Source organism: Cladophialophora carrionii (genome assembly GCF_000365165.1).
Source record: "Cladophialophora carrionii CBS 160.54 unplaced genomic scaffold supercont1.8, whole genome shotgun sequence".
NCBI classification, from domain to species: Eukaryota; Fungi; Ascomycota; class Eurotiomycetes; order Chaetothyriales; family Herpotrichiellaceae; genus Cladophialophora; species Cladophialophora carrionii.
The window spans coordinates 997,505-1,019,322 of record NW_008481833.1 but is presented as its reverse complement, the minus strand read 5'-3'; the positions used below and the strand labels follow the sequence as shown (position 1 = coordinate 1,019,322).

Here is a 21,818-nt window from a genome sequence, read left to right as displayed (position 1 = left end):
GTTGCTTCGCTGATCATCCCACTGTGCCTGTCAATCGTTTCCCAGCTCACCCATGCTCACTCCCCAAACAACCGCCATTGACGTGAAGGTCACAACGATCACAAGCTGCACAACGCATCTCTTGGTCGGCTCATCTTTGACCTCGGACATTTCTGGTTATTCCTACATCCGGTCCAAGAATACGAGGTACTGAGTCCATCAGGACGGGCCTTTCAGTCGACATGATTCGGCAGATAAGCCAGCCACGAGCCTGAAGCCCGTCATTCTTGGTGGACAGGCAGCCAACCAAGGCCGTCACCGTAGACCCTCTGATGGTGTCGTGAACAGAACAAGCCCTATCTTCACGAGTCACCGTCACTCTCGGTACTCCATACCGGGTTTATTTTCATCGGGCCTGCGCGGCTTGCGGCTGACCTGCGTCGCGGCCACGAAGATGGGCGGTCCTTCATTCGTGGACAGGGCCGAACTAAGCATTTTACAGAGCATAGCCAAGGTTACGAAGTTCGAGCTCGACTAGCCAGCCCTGAACCCAAAGCTCCAACATCCACGCCTCGAGGGACGGGGTTAAGCTAATGATCACTCAGCGGCGTCCAAGAATATCAACGTGCATCGCCTTGCGCCGGCCTCAAATGGTCTAGGCTCGTTTGCTAGAGCCCCAGCCTTCCTCTTGCGCCTCTGGCATCAGCACCAAGTCATGAGCTCGCCAGTCGCAACTGACCGCCCGTCCCATCAGAAATCCTTCGGGCTTTGGGAATCTTCACCTCATCCGGTATAAGGCTGTCCACGCTGACGGCTCTTGCGCCCAATTGACGGCTCACATCAGACCCATGCCAGGGACTGTTCCTGCATTTAGCCTAACACGTCATGCCGGTCGCCGGACCCCGTTGGACTGTTAGACAAATCAAGGCAGGAGCTTAACCAAATCTTGACGCTAACACCGCAGACTCCAGACGGTTTCCAGCTCCGACGGCGACCATGTTCAGCAAGACCGACCGGTCACGAAGGCGCAGCTGAAGGGAGGCTCGAGCTTCACACTCGATCGCATAAAGCATCTGGCCTCCCACGTCTCAAGAAGCATTTCTCTCGCTCAGATCATCAATCAGCTCTCCGCAACAGCAAACGTCACTTTCGTTTACGACCAAGGCCACTCGTTGTCCTCATATAATCAATACCACCAATATCAGGCACAGCCTAATTAATCCAGCACAAAGTCCGTCTCTTCAGACACCACACCAAGTCAACACATCAAAATGCGTTTCTCAACCGTCGTCGCTCCAGTCGCCTTGGCCGCCGTCGCCTCTGCGGCCCCATCTCTAAAGGCCCGTGCTGACGGTGATGCCTCATGCATTCCCTACGAGGTCGCCATCGGTATTGAAACCACTTGGATCTCCACCTTGACCAACTACGACCAGGCAACCGCCGAAAACCTGCTGTACCCTCAGCTCGTCGACTTCTCCGACTCGATCAACTACATCGCCGGTATCCCGCTTGGTGGACCCACCTTCCCGTCAGCCGAAGCATATGAGCAAGGTCAGGGCGCTCAACCCCCCATCGGTCTCACCGTCTTGGGTACTGATGCCATCACCTGCGACGGTGTCATCGCTCTCCGATGGGTCGGCCAGGTCGGTTTGAACACCTTACCCGCCCAAGGTATCACCATCTTGAAGGCCATCAAGGTCGGTGACGCCGCCGTCGTCGGCCCCACCGGCTGGCAGCTCGCCGAGATCCACACCGAGTTCAACTCGGCCGCCTGGATCGTCGACATTGGTGGCTCTTGCCCTCCCCCCTCTGCTCCTCCGGCCCTCGCTTAAATGGGGTTGAAATGGTCGTGAGACACGAGAGAGGCAAGGGGAAAAGGGAAAAGTCACCGGTATGGGAATTGTATCTATCATCATCATGTCGCATTAGCCTGCGGTTCGTCTCGAGAAACTAGAGTAATGGGAATCACGCAGCCCTCGCACAGATGGGGCGTAATGTTATGTCATTGTTTATACAGAACCATGCAGAGTACAGCACAATGTCGAGCATAAGCGGGGTTTGAAATGTCCTTTCCTCCAGAATAGATGGTGAGTGTGCGGGAGAGATCCCTATGACGAAAATGTAATGTCTGGACTGGTCGAATCAACATGCATCGAATAGGTTTCTATCTTCGTGGTGATTGTCCACCCTGTCATCACATGAGTATACCGCAGTGCCCTTAATAGCGACGAGTGCGACAGAGTCAAGGAAACCAGATAGCTGAGGGAGGCAGGGCACTCCGATGATCGCCAAAGCATGTACGGAGTGCTTGGAAGTGGGAGTTGAAGTCCGCCGCAGAAGACGAAGCACAGACACGACCTTCATTGCCTTGAGCGGCTTCTGCCCCGTATAAGCACGAGTATAGGAACTAATAAGTGGGAGATGCGAATTTCTTGGCGGACGGGAAAGTGGACGTAGCTACTGTTGTTGTGTGAGAAGTGAGAAGTGGGAAGTCAGATTCTCCGCCTGCGACACTCGGGTCTACTGTATACTGTATATTGTATATTGCATACGCAGTGTGTACAGTATACACATGACTCAAAATTCGGGCGATGGACTAGAGTGCAAGGCGATGATCGTTCATGCACAATGTCGAGGAATAAGATCAGAGAGGAGACCACACGGAATGAAAGGAAGGAAACAGCGGGTGATGGGAAGAGAAGGATCTTGCCGAGGAAAACGTTACTTTACCACCCGTTACAGTACCAAGCTTGTATACGGTGGACTCCTTTTGTGAAAGGGCAGTGCAAGGCAGTTCCTCAACGCAGCCTCGAGCGAGATAGAGGTCGGTCAATATATCAAATCGACGACCGGAGTATATACACAGTACGGGGTGCGCGGGGTGGCTCAGGCCCAGCAGACGAATCATCGATTATTTTCTGTCTTCTTGATCTCCTTGATAGCCTGCAGCGTGACCGGATAACACAGTATGATCATGTGCATGCCGTCCGCAGGCAAGACCCTCACTTCTGCTCGTTCCCCCATACGCCTCAAACGCCGGCGAGCTTGTCAGCAAGCAATGGCTAATTGTGCCGTCCATGTTCTTGTTCTATCCAGTACAGTACCGATGATTACTCTTGACACATCTAATGCTTCATTCCACATCCACATTCTTCAAGTTCGCGTTTCCGATGCTTGAAATCGCCATGGTATGCGTCTAATGCCACGAGACTGCCATCTTCGTTGACCGGAAGTCCTTCCGGGCCCATCCACTCACCCCATTCGCGGGCCCCGTCGTCACTCTCTGTCTTGACTTTCTTCGACTTCAATTCCTTGGTTACCACTTCCAGGTTTAGATCTAAATACTCGGCAATGAACTGCCCGACCTCGATATTCTCGTGGTTACCGACCAATTGCGGAGCGTGGGAAGGGTGGGAAGCGTAGATATTCACATCGACGGCCGAGTGTCCGTGCGTGGACCAACCGATCTGCGCGCGTCGGGAGATCATATCGGAGAAAAGGTAAAAAGGTGGCCACGTGGGAGTGGCATCGATGATAGCTTCGATCTCTTCGTCCGTGGTGTCGGTTATCCCGAGTCCTGAGGTGATTAGCTCGCGAAGTCTGGAGGACTGGTCCTTTCGTGAAGCGGCTGTTCCAGATGAGGAGAGGTATTGTGACCATTCGGCGGCGAGGTATTCTGTCGAATGCGTTGCGTTGTCCAACACCGCAGGGAACCATCGGTAGATCGGGTATGCTTCGTGCAATTGCCTTGCTGCTGCCAATCCGCCGGTTTCGTGGTCAGATGTCGATACCAACACGCCTTCGGTGTCGTCTTTCTCCAAGAAGTCCAGAACTTCACCAAAGGCTCTGTCGTGAGCCATAACTTCGCGAACTTGGGCACCAGGATCGTTCGCGTGGCCGGCGTGGTCGATTCGAGAGCCTTCGATCATCAAGAAGAAGCCCTGGTCAGAATCCTTCGTCGCTGCCGAGAGAGCTTTCAATGCAAAGCGCGCCATTTCAGCCTGGGATGGGTATACATCCGAAACGTGAACTCGGTCAATCTCATAAGGGATGTCGGTTCGAGCAACGAGGGCAAGAAGCGGGAGCTTGACGCCGTTAGGGTCCAGATCATCGAAGTCTTTGCGATTGTCCACATAGGTAAAGCCGTATTTGTCCTTGGCCATGGCGACGATGTCCTTGTCATCTGCTCTGCATGAATCCTCGGTTGTGTTGGGGACGAAATGGCATCTTCCGCCTCCGATCATGAGATCAACAACACGGCCGAGAGGATAGTGGCCAACCATTTGCTCTGCGATCAAATCTTCGTATTCCCTTCGATTGGCATGGGCTGCAAAGCAAGCAGGAGTCGCATCGGTGAGTCTAGTGGTGACCACCAGTCCGGTCATGTAGCCTGCTTTTTTGGCGGCTTCTAGAACAGTACCGCAGGGAGTGTGATCTGGCAACACCGATATGGCGCCATTATAGCTCTTGAAGCCGCATGAAAAGGCAGTTGCGCCGGCAGCCGAGTCAGTGACCAGGCTGCTCGAACTCCGAGTCCTCGAGTTGCCGATATGATGCTTGTCAAGGATGAGGACGTCGTCGTATGACAATCCGCTCGAGTATTGTCTCCAGCTCCTTGTCATGGATAGGGATGTAGGTCCCATGCCATCTGATACCATAAAGATCATGTTTCTTTTGCCTGAAGGTTTCCCGTCTGGTCCCCAGCCTCCAGTCCGCGGCCTCGTGCGGCCTATGGAGGACTCATGTTGGTAGATGACTGCCAGGATGATAACAGCGACGGTCGCGAGCAGGGCCCAGACGAAAAGACCAATTTCTCGCCATTTCTGGGGTCTCTTTGCGGGTTCTCGATGGGTTGGTTGGCCTGTGAGGAGGGCGTCTTCCTCTTCGATGTCGTTTGTGGATGAGTTTGGAGACGCTGGTCGCGCGAGAAGAGGTTCTTCGCGTGCCATGGGAGGCGTTCTGTCGACACGCGAGGGCAGGGTGGCCAGTTCCTAGCCTAGTGAAGCCATATGGTATGTGGTTGTCGTCAAATGACCTGAACTGCTCCAAGGGCATGTGGACGCGGCTCGGGGCTCGGGGCTGTGGAGGAGAGTCACGTGCCGCGGTCTTCACAGAACTGCTCACGCTCACTCGCTCACTCGTGCCTCACCCAGCACTCACTTACCTTTCACTTTCCAACAACTGTTCTCCGTCACCCGATTTTTGGCTTGACCTCCTGGCTGCTACGGGATACTCGCTCATCACATCTCTATGCTACAATGGCGGCAGGTTGTGTAGGGCTTCCCGAACGAATGAACCGAGCCCTTTAGATATGTTCTACATACGCCTCCAACCACCAGGCAACTCAACATGCACTGGGAGCTGCATCGAATCCGGTAATGACTGGCGACAGACTACGCACGTACAAGTATTGAACAACGATTCAGACCTGTTGCCGCCGAACACTTGCACGAGATCGAACACTAGACAGCCATGAGACTGCCGCGTGCTTGGAGGTGGACCTGATCATTCGGTGAGATGCACTAAAGCCCTTCCGTCTATTTTCTGTCCAACGAGGGGTGCTTTGCCCTCTTCGCTCTGTCCGCCTTTGTCCTTCACGGCCAAGGCCTGGTCAAGCGCTCGAGCAAAATGCTGAGAAGACTGGTAAGAATCTAGGTGAGTCGACGACGGCGCTGGTGACTCTGAGACTAGGTTGTTGGGGGAGCCTCCAACTAGCGTCCCCTTCAAGAGATAATCCACGAGAGTCGTTGACGTGCTTGGGCAGCTCGATGTCTTCGGCCGATGCACGATTGACCCCTATCGATGTTGACGACAGTATGGCGCATGACAAGGTACGATGGGGGTTACACTGAGATTGCGTATGAAAGGAAGACCTCGCGCACCTCTCTTATCAGGCTGTGTCTGGGATTCTTGACAACGACAAAAATTGCCCCAGCAGCAGCATATGACTCCACGAGTATGCATACGTCCTTATCAGCAGAATTACCACGCTGTCCCTGGCGCCACTGACCAACAGGTATACCACGAAGCAGATGGGAGAATGGTAGATTGGGAACAGATGCAGCGTCCACCGATCGAGTTGGCCGCCGTGCCAGAGGTACGGCATGGACGTTAATGAGCTTCCTCCCAATCGACGTTGAGAGGGTTGTACGGCAACGGAACAGGAGTTTGGGACAGATTCTCGCGAAGAGAATTGATGCCACTCTACGCCAATACTTGGGTACTTTGGCGGCTTAATCAAGGAGGTCTCGTCCGGCAGCGACGGGGTAACTGTGATGCAATCATTGGCGCCTCCAGACTGTGGCTGGCTGAGCGTGGAAGTCTCGACCACATCAGGGGCATGGACGAAAATCGTCCTACGCAAAGCCCAAAACCAAACGTGCCATATTGACTGGTGCATACGTGCTGACCCCTACCATTATCGAAGTGAACCGCATGTGGCAATGCCAGATAGCAGCAGAACCGAATCTTCCTTGACAGGGGATGCCGCTGTATTTATCACCACCGCCTCTCGTCGCTTGGCGCTGATTGCGCAATCACAAGGGATGCGGGCGCCATCACTGGGTGGATCGAGTAAGATATCATGTCCAACTTTATATCAACCATGTCTGTAGCCCGTCGCACTTCTCTTGACGACTTCCATGATTGTTTTCCCGCCAATGTGGTCGTCAAGTGTCGAATCTTCATTTCCCGGTCACAAACAACCATTAGAGTTTTATAGCCTTGCGCATGCTGCAAGGCTGGGACCAAAAGGACGCGGGCGGTGCTTCAAGAGTGCGTCACTGCTTATTGTAGGGTGCTTACACCCAGGCTTTATATCAAAGTCCTTGTATTACAAGAGGATCTAACCAGAATATCCGCAAAAGAAGTTTCCGTGACCGAACACCAACCCGTACTGCGAGTCGAGCACAAGGATGTCTCGGACTGCCCTATCGAACGCCCATGCTGAAAGCCAGAAGACTGCGCCCATTGGCAGGCTCCCATGATTGTACACACAAAGTTCTCCCTTTTGTGGTCGAGCAACGTCCGACAGGCCCCGACAAAATTTCTCAGACCTCAAATCCCATGATCAATGCCATCCCATTCATTCAGCCATTGGACTCCAGTCGGCCCAGGAAATCGAACTCGATACCGTATCATGACACCGCAACAAGACCTATGAGACCACGCCAAGAGTCTCACTACACATCACTTTCTTTAAAACACTTGGGCATATCTGCCGGCGGTATAGGCGGCAACGCCGACCGACAGGAAGATGCCAGCCCAGGCCATCATGCCCCGTTGGGCACTCTTCTTCATGAAAGTCTCCATGGCGGCAGCATCGTTTAACTTGGGAAAGGGGACATCCTTGGGCACAGGCACGCCCAGGATGGCGCAAAGGGGCTCCCAGCCATCGCGGACGTCGTAGAAGAAGAGCTTCTCCTTGGGGACAACCTTCTTCAGGTGCTCGATATGTCGGTCCCACATGGCTCGCGTCGGCCTCTGGGGCTCTCCAGGTCGGAAGTACAGCTCTCCCACGCGGCCCTCGTCGAGGGCGTCATGGTATGTTCGGAACCACCGCAGGGTCGGTAGGGGGGCCAGGATCCACGACAAGACGGTCAGGTTGCCCTTCTCGACGATGGGCGCCAAGCTGTTCCACCACTTATCGGGATCACGGACGGTGCAGATAACTTTGGCGTCGGGGTAGATCTCCATGAGTTCCTCGACAAAGGCATTCGAGGGCAGATCGGTGCAGGCGACGTACCCGTCGAGCATCTCCTTGACCCCCTCGTGCAACGCTTTCCGGTCCGCTTCGCCCTTCACCGGGGTGTGTCTGATGATGTCGATCCAGCGCTTGATGTGGGATTCTGGGGAGTTGAGCATCTGGGTGCCTCCGTGGTAGCAGGGGCCGTCGAGGAGGTACGAGCACGCGGCACCAAACGAGGTGGTGCCCGTCCTCGAAAGACCGGCTCCGATGACTTTGAGGGTCTTGCCCCCTTCGGGCTGCGACGCCGTCTGACCCATCCTGCAGTGTGTATGGGTTGTGGGTGGTGGGGTGTGGGAGGAGAGAAGCAGGTGACGACGAGTCGAAGAACCTTGGCAGGAGGCTATGGGAAAGAAGCAAATCGCCGACGGTATTGGCAGTTGCAAGTGGGAGGGGACTCTCAAGAAAGACGGCGCGAGGAAAAAGAATGGGAGGGTATCGATCGGACTGACGAGGGACCAGGGCAGCACTTATGCTTCTTTCGCCGCGCGAAGCTACGGAGTCGTCCAGATAGCCGGAGGACCACAATTCAATTTGCAGTCCGGCCCCCAAGGGGAGCACCCGGCGCTTTCTGACATGGGTGGTGATGAAAATCGGCCTCGCTGAAGGGTTGAAACTTTCCTCCTTGGGCCATCCACGAAGGAAGGAGACAGGGCGACGAGATTCCCCCTCCACCGAAGCGTACCCACATTTGACCGTGTTTGGCCCCTGCTAAGATCCCGACGTGTTAGACCGTCTGGAAATCGGTCAACGGTTACATGCCACATGAGCACGGCGGAAATCGATTGACCACTCCGGAAGTGTCCTTGCAATCTTGGTGTCTCTGGTAAGGCGACACTATCTCATGGCGGCTTACCCACTGCCGTACTTGTGGCCCACAGGATAAAGCTTGCTGATGATTTGCCGACCAAGCAAAATAGGGTCGATGAACGAATACCTCGGGCGACCAAGTCTGATGCACGCAAGCTCAACGGCCAGCCAAGGCTCAGCTTCGCGCTCTTCTTTACGAACATGGTTGCGACTCTGACGCCCGAAATTCATCGCCATGTCTTGTGACCTCCATACGGCAGCCGCGGCCGAAGACGAGATACGAACTCCAAGACTTCTTCGGCCGGCCTCGCAACTTTTTTGCACTGCCAATCTCTACAAGGTTATGGGCGGAAAGCCCCCAGAAATTGCGCACGATCAAACAGCGGCGCGCAATGATGATCGCAGGGCAGCCACAGGGCCCGCTAAACTGAAGCGGGGCATTTTGCCTGGAGAATGCGGGCGTGTGACTGGCCAGGACCCGCGATTTGCAGGTTTAGCGCCAACACCAACAACAAGACCGTGTTTGATGAGGCTGGAGACAGTGGGCGCGCCGACCAGGGAACCGCGCATCCAATGACTGCAACAAGCGAGCACCGACAGCCGGAGGAGAGACGCTGCTGCGAGACAAAGGAGAGGCGTGACGAACCAACCACAGTCCCACCCCGACTACCAAAGGAGCTATTGTAACCAAATCTCACCAGATCAACCCGGTTAGATATTCCCCAATCTCACGTTTCACGTTCGCAATACGGGCGGACAGAGTCCCTGTGGTGACTGGACGCGGCGGGCGGTGCACTTGGCAGGCGGCGTTGCGAGTCCTGCGAATCTGAGTCGGGCTTTTGACTTTGGGCTTTGGCTGTCAGAGGGGAATACAAATATCCCCTAGGCCGCCCATCTCTCCTTTTCACCCCGACCACAGTTCCCTTTTCCACCGCGGCCGCATTTCCGTCGCGAAAGCGTGCCCAATCGTTCCGGCTCAACGGATACACAAACGGCTGCGGTGGCACATCTTACATCGTCCTCCTCGTGATCACGGAGACCGTGGACCGGTCTGTGTACTGAGTCGAGTAGACGGGTGAATTATGACCGCAATGAGCCGTGCGCGACCGACAGCCGGCCCCCGAACGATCTTGGCTCGAGGAGGGTCTAGGCCCGTGCAGCTCCTGGACGGTTAATCTTGACCGAGAAAACCGTCATGAATAATGACCTGGTACCCAATCTTGCCCTAGCACAAGCCACGTTCACGATCGGCAACGCCACTCCGAGCCCACCTCGGCCAATCTGAGAACCTACGAACAATAACTCCGGATGTAGGACCGTGGTACTCGTACGGAACACGGAAAACAACGAAGCAGCATCCAAATATAACACACGTGATACAGATGCTTCGTCGCCGTCGGTGCATAAGCTGTGTTCCAACATCTCTGTCTGTGTCTGTGTCCGAGTACGAGGTACTCGTAGCGAGTGACTTGGTAGGTCGCCTTGTCAAGGTGCGATGGATCAGGGGGGCACACTATCCCGTAACGTACATAGTATGTAGAACTCGCTTATTAACGCCTTTTCCAGAGATGAGAGAGAGAGGGCCTGAAGCAGCCGGGATGATCTCACGATCCACAAACAAGCATATCGAAGGGGGGAGGGGAGGCTTACCAGAGTCCCCTTCCCTTGACTGTAGGAAGTCTGGAGTCGCGTGCCTACACTATCACGGACCCGCCGTCCCCTCCCGTTCATTCGCGTGTCAAAGGCCCAAACAAGGACGTGTTGACCGTGCTGCATAGAATTACAGTACGGGTACTATCTATATACGAGGATCCGCCCCGACAAGACGCCGTGTGCGCGGTGCCACCAGCGACTTATGCCTTGCGCGGCCGGAATGTCCGAACCTGCTCCTTTGCATTGGACGTCTTGTGAGGCAATGGAAGAAGATGGACGTATTGACACGCTGATGCCAGGACCTGCTGTCAGCAGTTCCACGACGAGGTGTACCCCTGGAGAATATAAAGGGACTTAGTGCTTACCGTGGATCTTCTATTCTCGATCGTGCTATCTAAGTACGTAGTACGGGGTGCTCCATAGGAATAGAAAGCCTAGAACGTCCGGGAATATGGAATCATAGGGGGTGAATTACAGTATCCCAGAGAAAACGGAAGTCTGCTCGGCGAAATTGCGACTCCTACATACACTCCCTATCGAGTCCTACCTTCCCTGCTTCGAGGACTTGTGTACCGTAACAGGCCGGAGGACTGTGATGATTCCGACCCCGAGAGCCGGCATCCAGTACTGTACGACGGAGTGCTCACATGGAATCGTGCGACCATGTTGACTGCAGCCGCTGTGCTTGAACCGGAAATACCTCCCACTTGCTGAGGACACAGGACCTTGTAGGGCGTTTTCACTGCAGGGCTGCCGGCTCCATGGTGGTGCATATACCGCGAGAAGTAGTACGTAGTATGTCGAGCAACAGTACCAGAGGCAGAACAGGCGGAGCTACTCCGTACCGGTTCTCGGAATAGCAAGAGACCATCCTCGGTCGTGGCCTCAATATAGATGCTCATTCGTTCCCCAGGATCAAGGGATGGCAACTCGCGTTGCTGATCCGGGCTCGTCGATGTAACACATCCCATACATGCATATGTGCCGTACGGAGTACCCGGTCCTGCATGACCATGACGTCCAAGGCGGTGTAAATGGGACTCCGCGCTGCCAGGAGCAAGGGAGGAGGAACCAGTCCTCGCGACCTCGAGTCTGCGAACCTGGGACTGCGGACATTTAGTTTTATAGTCGGACTACCGATCGAGTACCATTTACACCCTCCATAGCACTCGCGACAACGTACAGTACGTTTGCAGTATTGTGCGTTGTCCGGTACTTGGAGCGACGCGGACATGTGATAGTGATGGACTTGCTCACACGCCTGTCCTGTCCTCTGGAGACGCTGAGCTACATTTCGAGGATAGTGACTGTGACTGTGACCTTGCAGGGAGTGTGGGATCTAATCTCGCCGATCCCGAGCCCCGATCTTGGCCGAGTGCCTAAGCAACAGTAGTTGCGTGCCCAGACGCCGAAGCTTCATGCCGGCCCTAGACCAGAAGACCCATGGACCTTTTCGTCGGGTAAGAAGGATGCAAGTCTTGTACAGAGTACACTGGGTGAAGACAGCAGTGTGTACTCCGTCCTCCGTACGGAGTCCGCAGAGGTCTTCTGCCCTCGGTGTGTCTCTTCGTCATGACTGTGCCTATCTTCGAGATATGCACTGTGCAAACTCCTCTTCTGGCTCGCTACTGCACCATGAGCCATCGTTTCCCAGGTAGCCTTCTTCCGCCAAAAGTCCATCGCAGAGCAGAGCAAGTGGAAACCCACAACGCAACGCAGAGACCCGCCGGCCGAGGTCTCGATCGTCCTTCCGTTCGCGATAACGTCTGCTGCCGCCAGGCCCAGGGGAATCCTGACCCATGAACCGTACCCCCTCCAGCAGATCAAGATGCTTGCAGAGACTCCGATCGGCACGCACCGTCGTGCCACGCCAGGGAGTGCACCGTCAATGCCCAAACCTGCACAAGCTACGGAGTTTCTGCAGTTTCATGTCGCACTATCCTGCACCAGTACCGCATGTCTACGCCACAGGCGCTCCGTAGCGCAGATTCTCTCGATGTGGCCCTTCTTCTGTCTCACAACTCGCTGCGTCGGGGAGTCCTAGTAACTAATATCCCGTCATGCGTTACATGTGGCTGCAAGCCACGGGGCTTCATCCACTTCACAATACGAGAACGCGGGTGTCGGATGTCGGAGATTGTGATTCATGGGCAAAGATCGACTGGCATGATGGTAACGTCTGGATGATAAAGCTCAAATCGAGGAGCAGCACGAAGACGACCGCCAAAACCCCAGCACTCTCGGTCCAGGTACGTAAGACATCAAGGTATGTAGCTTTGGGCTTCGACAAGCGTGTGAATCACCTGCGCATCTGTCACTCATGGAATACGCGGTCAGCATGTGCTTTGGACTGCACCATATCTCGTCGATGATATGATCCGAGACGGTGCTTTCGAGGGTATACGGCGACACACATACGAACGACGAAAGTATTCTCTTGCGTCGGTTTCAATTGTGTATGTTCTGTACTGACAACACCGACCTTCTACATCAATCCTGCCGGGCACGGTTGCTCTGCCATCGTCTTTCGTGCTCACCAATAGTGCCACCATACGGTCCTTGTTGACCTGCGAGAGGAGAAGGAATGATAGCCTCGGTGCTAGAACCGCCGCTATTTCACACCTCACGGAGGCAATATGGACTGTGGATTCATCACCATGTGATGTTCGAATGGCGGGGTATGCAAAAGCGACACGGTGCAGTGATCACTCCATGACTGTTACCAAAGCGTCGTCACTCGAGCAGCCGTCACACCTCTGATACTCGTGATCGTCCAGAAGTTTGTGCGACCACCAGGAAACGGGACCTGCTGGAGTTGTTGTCTCGCGGCTGTGAAAGAGAAAAGCCCCCGAAATATGCCCCCGTTCTGAACGAGCATCTTCTTGACAGTATCGTGACCGGGAAAGTCAGTACTCGCACCACTCAGACTGTCACTGCCCAGCCAGAAGACCTGCGAGTCTATTCACATCCCGGCTTCTGACGCTGTCCGAGGCCCGAGGTTCTACGATTCCTGGAATAGTGTCTATTACCCCTTCGCAGCCCTTCTTATTGAGACCTCAGGCCAGGGTGAAGTCAAATGACGCGATACGTCGTATGTGATGCTGGACCAGAAACATCCTTCTCCAAGTTCTGATTGACCTGGGCTTCCTCCCAGATTGGATCGTCCAAGTACGACCGAGAGGCGATGAGGCGTTAAAGAAAGAAGCTCCGGTGCAGTGACAGCTCTCGAAGCTCCAGCACGACAGGGTCGGCCATGCTCCGACAAAGGGACGTTTACTAGAAGTCACCGTGGATGAGTATGCATTCGCTTCTCTACAGTCCTCCATGATAGTGTTGTTGTCTCTCCTCTGAGCTTGCCGACATTTGAATTGACACCATGTTCCGCCAGATGCCGTCGTCATTTAACTGGTATCCCTAGTGGTTGGCAGTGGCTGTACCCGCCTTGTGTGGTTATATTTCCATCCTCCCGCTTTCCATCCACCAAACAACCATAGCGTTGTGAAATGCCAGCTCCCAGCCGCCCAAATGTCAACCCGTTTGTTTCGGACCTGCTCCATGGGACATACAGGGTTGCTTGTGGTTCTCGCACTTCTCTGTGGAACAGCGCTCATCACCGGGTAACAACAAAGGCCTGTTAAGCGCAATGTCAATCTCGAAGTCGGTATCGGTCTGACGCGTCAAACCTGGCACTTCCAAAGGCAAGCCAATAACGCGAATGTGGGAGGCTACCGTGCAGGCTTCGACACCTCTACTTGTCTCATCTTTGACATACAGTGCTGGAACTTAGGTACCAATGTAAGAGGAAGGTTGTCACCGGGACACTTGCTGCCCGTTACCTTTCTACGTATCTCCATAGCGCGTCAGGTGTCACACTGTTGCTGCCCCGCACATCCCAAGCAGGACTAGTGGAGCGGCAACTCCCGCCATCCGACTTGTGAGCACTCCTGAATTTTGATTGGATACGGCCAGACACGAATCACGACGCGGGCGAGCCACCAGGTGAAAATGACAGAATGACCTCGGGCTCAAGTCATGGGCTTCACAGTAGCCAGTGCGGTGTACCGAGAACTACAAATTCTTTTGCAAGCTGGAAGCAGGCCTCATATATTCGCCAGGGTTGTTTTTCCCCTATCCCGTAAGCTACGCTATGTCAGAGGGTACGGGGACGAGTACCACCCTGGGTCAGGGAGTCGCCCGATCAACAACATCTCTCCAGCAGGTCAAGGCTGGGGCAGCCTCGAACCCGCTCGGGACACCTCAACCGTCAAATGCGGCATTTTCAGCCTACAGATTGTCCAGAGCTACATAACGGAGAGCTGGAGAGACGATATCGTGAGAGAATGCTTTCCTGCCGACGACAGATAATCATCCTATCATTGTTGTTTGTAGTGTTGCGTGAAGTCGTACTCGATGCTGGAGTATTTCTGGAGAGGATATGGGTCAGTCCTGCCATAAAAGCTCTGATTGAAACAGCTTAGGGATGACGACGCGTCGTACGCGACGCCTACTCACCAACAAGAATGCCTTGGTTGCTTCGGCATCACCTTCCAACCCCTTGAGCAGCTGGAGGAAAGGATCGGTTTCCAACGCGGTGTCCGGGTCGGTGTTCATGATTCTGTTCAAGTTCTTCATCGACCTCGCGTCCACATATTTCAGGAACTTCTCACGGCGGATGTCGGCGTACAGGTCGAGGATGCTCTCGTCCGCCTTGCCCTCGTAGAAGCCGACCAGGCAATCCGCGAGACCGCCGATGTCCAAGACCGCCGTCATGCAACCATAGCCACCAAAGGGGTTGCAGACGTGTGCAGCATCAGCCGCCAGCAGGATCCGTCCGACCCTCATCTTCTCGACGCACCGGTTATGGATGCGGAATTGGTCGGTCTGTGTGATCTTGTACTGTCCTGGATCGGGATGGCCGGGGAGGAGTTTCTTGAAAGCCGTGTTTCGCCGTGCTAGGTACTCCTCATCTGTGAGACCCGTCGCCTTGTCTCCGTACGTGACGCGCCAGAGACCACCTTTGCCACGTTTCGCGATGAGCCCCCAATAGTCGCGGTCGATCATGTAGTTCCCACCATCCCAGCCGTGCTTTTCGAACCCGTCGTACCAGACCTGGAAGTCAAATCAGCCGTGCAGTCCACTATCGAAAGGAGCCCACCGGAAGAGAAACAGACATTTTGGACCAACAGGCGAAAATCAAACGTCTGGCCCGGCCATTCACGGCCAAACAATGATTTTCTGACCGTACTGGAACCTCCATCGCAACCCACGACGTAGTCGGCGCTGAATCGCTTCTTCTCCTTGACCTCCCCTTCGGCCCCAGCTTCGACGTCCACCCAAGCAGAGCTATCATCCTGGCCTGTGCCAACAACCTTGTGGTTGAATCTGATGTCGATCAGCCCGTTCCCCCTTTCCAGACAATGCTTGTACATGATCTTGATGATCTCGTTCAGGGGGAGAATCGTCATGCGATCCGGATGGTCTCTGACCACCGAGAGGTCAATGCCCGCCAGTCGTTGATGATCACTGACTCGGCGCCAGCAGATGCTGGGAAAACTGGTGATGCTCGCTTCCCGAAAGTCGTCCAAGAGTCCCGCTTTGCGGAATATCCTTGTCGCCGGCACGCCATACTGGGTCGCCCGCAGGCGTTCGTCCAGTCTGTCCCATGACTCCAGCACGAGAGAGGGGATGTTGTGTTGGGAGAGTAAAAGGGCGAGGAGCAGCCCGGCCGGACCGGCTCCGACGATGATGATCTGTGCATGTTGGTGAGCAAGAGCAAAGCGGGCGGCGAGCCTGAAGCAGATGCGGTGCGTTTAGGCCCCATCGACGCCAGGCCAGGCCAACTCACCTTCTCGAACGGCTTTCCTGGCTCAACCGACCCCATTCTCACCGGATTGAACGAACTTGCAAACTCAGAACGAATGAGCATCAAGTAGCAAGAGGTCTCTCGTCGTGATATAAGTATCTAAAGCTTCATACTGTTTCGTATACGCTGACATGGATGGCAACACGGAATGTTCCGTCTTACGTTGTGGTCAGAATGCGCGCAACGATGCCGCCAGAATGCTCAGGTGAGATGGCATGAAGACGGAAACAGTCCTCCAGAAGCGTATGTCTTCTCCTGGAGACAATAAATGTCCATTCGATGGCTCAATGGGGGTTTGCCCGAGTTGTTTGGACGACGACAACCTCGAAGTTTCGCACTGAAGTCGTCGGTTTCCCCACGATTGGCGCGAGGGACGTTGTGCTTACGTGGAGCGAATAAAGGACAGCGGGCACATCACAGTGCAGCGGAACGTTTTCCTCTTCCCATCGTTGACAGAGGTTGACGATTAAGTCAATGAAACCGGCATCTGGTCGATTAATTCCGAAAGCGAAGAACACTTTTGATGGTATCGAAGTCTCCTGGATACTCGTACATCAGTGCGAGCTACCTAGGTAGCGATAGAGACCTTCAGACGCCCAGTGGCATCCTCATGTCCCTGGGACCCAAACCACAGAACCGGACGCCAGGACGACATCTTCACACGTTTGCGCACAGTCGTTATGCGATGCCCTCCCACGATGCATCCCACCACACAGCTTCGTTACGGGTGGCAGACGCCCATCAAAGGGATCGTAAGAAGATCTGGGGATCTCTCGCCACAGCCGGCGCGTGATTGGATCTAGAAGCCATGGAAGAGTCTCAGAAGCCACCAACTCTAATCTGCATGCGGTTTAAGCGACGTGCCTTGTTTCACGCGCCGCGTCATTTGCAGGCTCAACGCCCCAACGGGCCAGTCAAAGCCTGGAGGGACCTGGACTCGGGGCCTTTTCGAGCACCTGACAGGCTCCAGAGGTGCGTCTTTCCAAGCATAGTAACAGCTGAGCAAGTACGGCGTACCCAGTAAGGTCTTTTTCGCCTGCGCCATCTTGACTCCGTATCACCTCTCTCTCACTTCACTTTCACTTTTCCAACACTTTCGCTATCCGAAAAAGCCATTGTAATCCTTCGACAGTCACTTCATTCTCACGCTCGCTGTCTCCATTTTCATTTGAGTTTTGTTTGCCACAGGTCACTTGGCGGTTGTGAGGCTCTTTCTTTGTCACATTCCAACCCAGCAGCCTGTGCAATCTGTCGCTCACCAGCATCTGACCCTCACGAACGTTGTTCCTTTGTACGACCAGGAGTGCCCCGCTTGTGTGCTACACCTTGTCTGCAGAGAACCCGTCTTCTCCTTCTACCGTACTGCGTGCACCAGGCCGTCGCGTCTTTGATTGACGCCTGCACACGCATCCAACCGATAGGACGCACCAAGCAACCACGATGGCAGGCCCAATCCTGCATTCCCTTCTCTTCCTCGCCGCGTTGGCTCCCTCAGTACTGGCGCAGGTTAAGTGTGGCGGAGGTGTAACATGCCCATCGGACACACCATGCTGTTCGCGTATGTCTACTCGGGAGGCTCTGAGATAGGAGAGAGAGACTGACAAGAGGACATCTAGAATACGGCCAATGTGGCGTTGGCGCCTACTGCCTCGGAGGATGCGATCCCGTCAATTCGTTCGGCCTCGATTCCTGCGTACCGGCACCCGTGTGCAAGTCCAAAACGTATGAATTCAGTAACCTCGACGGCATCGTTCCCAACACCAAGTACCTGGGTGACCCTACCACCGCCGACTGGGTTTCGTCCGGCAGCCCCTTGGAATACCAGGACTCTGTGCTCCTGACTATGGCCGAAGGGACGGTGGGAACATTATTGACCAGCACAAGACATGTCTGGTACGGCAAAGTCGGCGCCAGGTTCGCGACTTCTGCTGGTGCTGGTGTGGTCACGGCGTTTATTCTGCTCGGTAACTCCAAGGACGAAATAGATTTTGAGTTCGTTGGGGTCGAGCTGGAGAACGCGCAGACCAACTTCTACTCTCAGGGTGTGCCAGTTTGTAAGGGGAGCCGAATACTCCGAGGCGACGAATTGAAGCTGACATGTGGTCCTAGATACCAACGGCGGCAATACCACTGGCCTCTCTGACGTCCATGCCAATATGCACGATTATGAAATCGACTGGCAACCCGACTCGATCACCTGGTCTATCGATGGGAAGGTGGTCCGTACTCTTGACCGCGAAGACACCTGGAACGCGACCGCAAACCGCTATTACTACCCCCAGACACCGTGTCAAGTGCAGCTGTCACTCTGGCCTGGCGGTCTTCCCACCAACGGCGAAGGCACCATCGAGTGGGCGGGCGGCCTCGTGGAATGGGACTCACCGTACATGACTAACGGATATTACTTTGCCCAATTCGACTCTGTCTCGGTGGAATGCTACGATCCACCTTCTGGTGCGAATGTTCAAGGTAGCAAGTCTTACATCTTCACTGACCCGAGCATGACCAATCTCTCCGTCGAGGTCACCAATGACAACACCGTGTTGGAATCATTCCTCGGCACTGGCACAAACATGTCCGCCAACTACCCGAGTAACACCGCCAGCTCAAGCGGCTCTTCGAAGACCAGTGAGGTCGCAACGATTCCCGGTCTTTCTGGTGGCGGCACCGGTTCCAATGGCGACCGAGGCGACAACAGCTCGGGCTCCAGCAGCAGTGACTCTAACGGAGGCTCGGGCAGTGATTCAGGTGCAACCGCGAGCGCGTCAGGGGCTGCGTCCACGGGCTTCGTTCAGGGCGATGGCGGTGACGGCTCGTCAAACGGCGCCGGTTCAATCGGTGGCAACAGTGAGAGTCTGCTCAAGGGCAGCTTGTTTGCTGCGATTGTTGCTATTGTGGGACTTTGCATTATGTGATTCTGGCAAGCATGGGAATGCGATTTAATGGCAGAAGCTTTAATGAATGGTGATCATCAGTCGTGTTCAACACGGGGATTGTTTGAACTCGAGTTTGCTTGCATTGCGGCCGGTTGCGGGGCACGAGAACGAATCTTCCAGATTGTGTAAGATACAGCTAGACAAGCATTTGGTGTCTCTCGATGCTCATATTCAAGGACGTTTATCATTGTATTTCCCAAGCTGGATCTGAAGATCAGTGGCGGCCAAATGTTTCTCCATGTCCGATGGAGTATGAAGTCATGCGTGTGATCTCAGAGCGTCAGTGACTTTTTCGAATGCTCAATGCAATCACCCCTTCCTAACCTTTCAGTTGAAGCATACCTTAGACTCTGAATTTATATTGATACGAACGAGAGACGACCAATATCCAGGCAAGTCAAATCAGCGGCACCGGTGACACCAGAGTCGAGATACACCTCTGTGATCAACTAAACGGACACTCCATCACCGAATCCGTGCGCAGGAGACGAGCCTTCCTGTGACCTCTCCGAAGCTCTCTTCTCCGGTTAGGGTTTGCACTGATTCCTCTTGCAGCAGCCCAAAATTGTTTGAGAGAGAGGCATTACAAGGTCATATCCCCCAGCATGCGAGCTCCGTCCACAGACCTGCTGCGCGCGCTGCGTCGAGCTGCAGCGACGACATCCTCCCCTGTGGTGTACACGTCGCGGGCGGCCCAACTACGGTGTCATCAAGTGTCTCCATCTCAGCCACAAACTCATCTCCGTGCCCTCTCAACAAATCCTGCATACCATCAGCAATCTCCCGCCCGTCCACCATCCGTACCGCCGCCCACCTCGACCGCGCGATCGCTCAATATCCCGCCGCGCCCGACCGCGCCTCCTCCCAATCCTGCGCGTCCTGGCTCCCCTCGCATCAACCCCTACGCGCCCTCGAAGAGCAGGGACAGAGGGCCGGCCTCGAAAGAAGAGACGCAGACGGACTTTTCAAAGCTGGACATCTACGCCTCCGCGGGCGTCGAGGAGCCCGCAACGTCCATCGACGCCTGCACGCACGACGGCTTCCACCTGAACAATGGCGTCCAAACCTCCGGAGGCCGGGGCGTGATGCTCGTGGGAGGTGAGGGATTCGTGTGGAGTCCCTGGGCTGGCACGGGTGCCGGGGTCGGTGACGCGACAGTAGTCTCTTCGACACCACCCGCCTCGGGCAAGGAGCGACGGGCCCCCACGGCGTCGCAGTTCTCACAGTTCCTGAACGCTCGCTCTTCTGTCCTGGACTTCCCGCCCTCGGCCTTCGGGTTGCTCACCTTGCTGTACCCGAAGCCGGACTTGTTGATCTTCGGCACGGGTCGTCAATTACACATGCTGTCAAAGGACACGAGACGCTATCTGTCCGAGGAGCTGGGCATGAAGGTCGATGTGATGGATACGGCGAACGCGGCAGCCGCGTACAATTTGCTTGTCATGGAGCGGGGTGTTGAAGGGGTGGGCGCCATTTTGATCCCGGAGGGGTTCGTGTAGGGCGGTATGTAGGATAAGGAGAGACACAGAAAGGCAGGGTCGTTGCGAAGATGAGAGTGTCAACACCGGAGTTAAGCACGAGGAATGTTGTCGTCTGGGACTACATGCGCGACGACCCGTCAATGATACCAGTAAAGTACCCAGGCAGTGTGCTAGTATACTACTACTAGTACCCAAGAGCCACTAAAACTATGTTGTATGAACAACCCTCGCCTTTAGAAGATCCACATCTGCACCCGTCCTGTCTTTGAGGGCCTCTATCGTGAGCCTGGCGGCCCATCCGACTGGAATGCTTAACAGGTTATGTCAACAATAGGGCGACCGAGATTCAAGGTCTCCCATGTCCATATGTCCCATGTTCGTCGAAGTGTTCGCTATCCGTGTGGAAGATGGCGGTATGTACCAATACTAGTAGATCGGCCATGTACGAGTTACGTGCGTATTCTGAAGATTTGTGTCAAACTTAGACTGTCTAAACGACAGTGGGGAGCCTCCGCGTGAATGTACTTGAAATACTGAACTGTGTGGGTATATGCGTATCACTAGTGGTATGTATGTCCTAGGTATGTACCTCGTCGTTGCCGATCTAGGGCAGCACCAAATACCTCCTGTCCCGTATCCTGTATGACGTGTCCTGCGAATGTCGATGTCGATGTCGATGTCGATGTCGATGTAGACGGGTTGAATGCCCAATTCCCATCACAACCAGTCTAAACACTTAGTAGGTCATCGCCTATTTCATGGGCATACTTTCTTATTGTATCATGAACTTTTGCATAGCCTGGACAACGCCAGCGGCTGAGGTGAACCGCGTGGGTTTGAGTCGTTGGAAGAGCAACGTTGGGTTTTCGTCCTTGCAATATCGGCTCTTGCTGGTGCGGTGAGCTCGAGTCAGACACCGCAGACACACTGCACGGTGCCTTTGCAGCTGAAGGAGGGTCCCCTTCTCTTCATCCTTTCGTGGAAGTGGGACTTCGCCAAACGCTCTCCGAGTTGTCTCAGACATAGCCACCTCGAGAGATACGTCTAATTCCGTGGAAAGAGCACCAGGCCGTGCTGGTAGATCATCACGGTTTCGACCCCGTTCTGAGGGGGTCGCAGAGGTCGATGTACCGTATAGGGAGGTATCATCCAGAGCACTGTCATCGACATGGAGTCCAAGCCGTGGTCGCGGAAGCAAGCCAGAAGCCCCTACGCTCGCCGTGCGAGACGGTCAGAGCATGTTTGAGTGATCGGGTACCATCCACTGGTCCGTGAAGTGCTTGATATACCGGTTATCGTCTTGGACAGTATGCCGTGCATTGGGCGACAGTCCGTGGAGGGGGGCAGGACGA

General features: G+C 54.7%; 6 protein-coding genes across 6 annotated transcripts; 3 read left to right on the top strand and 3 right to left on the bottom strand.

Annotated features, from left to right (window-relative positions):
- Positions 1 to 1,250: 1,250 nt before the first annotated feature.
- On the top strand, positions 1,251 to 1,811 carry G647_09029 (uncharacterized protein; the record flags this gene model as incomplete). Its single annotated transcript, XM_008733334.1, has 1 exon — positions 1,251 to 1,811. The coding sequence occupies one exon, from the start codon at positions 1,251 to 1,253 to the stop codon at positions 1,809 to 1,811; it is 561 nt and encodes a 186-aa protein (XP_008731556.1).
- A 1,293-nt stretch (positions 1,812 to 3,104) lies between these two features.
- G647_09028 (uncharacterized protein) lies at positions 3,105 to 4,928 on the bottom strand (the record flags this gene model as incomplete). Its single annotated transcript, XM_008733333.1, has 1 exon — positions 3,105 to 4,928. The coding sequence occupies one exon, from the start codon at positions 4,926 to 4,928 to the stop codon at positions 3,105 to 3,107; it is 1,824 nt and encodes a 607-aa protein (XP_008731555.1).
- A 2,248-nt stretch (positions 4,929 to 7,176) lies between these two features.
- Positions 7,177 to 7,983, bottom strand: G647_09027 (uncharacterized protein; the record flags this gene model as incomplete). The annotated part of the gene is made up of 1 exon (XM_008733332.1): positions 7,177 to 7,983. One exon carries the CDS (start codon positions 7,981 to 7,983, stop codon positions 7,177 to 7,179), a length of 807 nt encoding a protein of 268 aa, XP_008731554.1.
- A 6,576-nt stretch (positions 7,984 to 14,559) lies between these two features.
- On the bottom strand, positions 14,560 to 16,067 carry G647_09026 (uncharacterized protein; the record flags this gene model as incomplete). The annotated part of the gene is made up of 4 exons (XM_008733331.1): positions 14,560 to 14,646; positions 14,699 to 15,295; positions 15,358 to 15,936; positions 16,032 to 16,067. 4 exons carry the CDS (start codon positions 16,065 to 16,067, stop codon positions 14,560 to 14,562), a joined length of 1,299 nt encoding a protein of 432 aa, XP_008731553.1.
- Positions 16,068 to 17,489: 1,422 nt separating this feature from the next.
- On the top strand, positions 17,490 to 18,964 carry G647_09025 (uncharacterized protein; the record flags this gene model as incomplete). Its single annotated transcript, XM_008733330.1, has 3 exons — positions 17,490 to 17,607; positions 17,666 to 18,103; positions 18,159 to 18,964. 3 exons carry the CDS (start codon positions 17,490 to 17,492, stop codon positions 18,962 to 18,964), a joined length of 1,362 nt encoding a protein of 453 aa, XP_008731552.1.
- Positions 18,965 to 19,590: 626 nt separating this feature from the next.
- Positions 19,591 to 20,484, top strand: G647_09024 (uncharacterized protein; the record flags this gene model as incomplete). Its single annotated transcript, XM_008733329.1, has 1 exon — positions 19,591 to 20,484. The coding sequence occupies one exon, from the start codon at positions 19,591 to 19,593 to the stop codon at positions 20,482 to 20,484; it is 894 nt and encodes a 297-aa protein (XP_008731551.1).
- Positions 20,485 to 21,818: the final 1,334 nt, after the last annotated feature.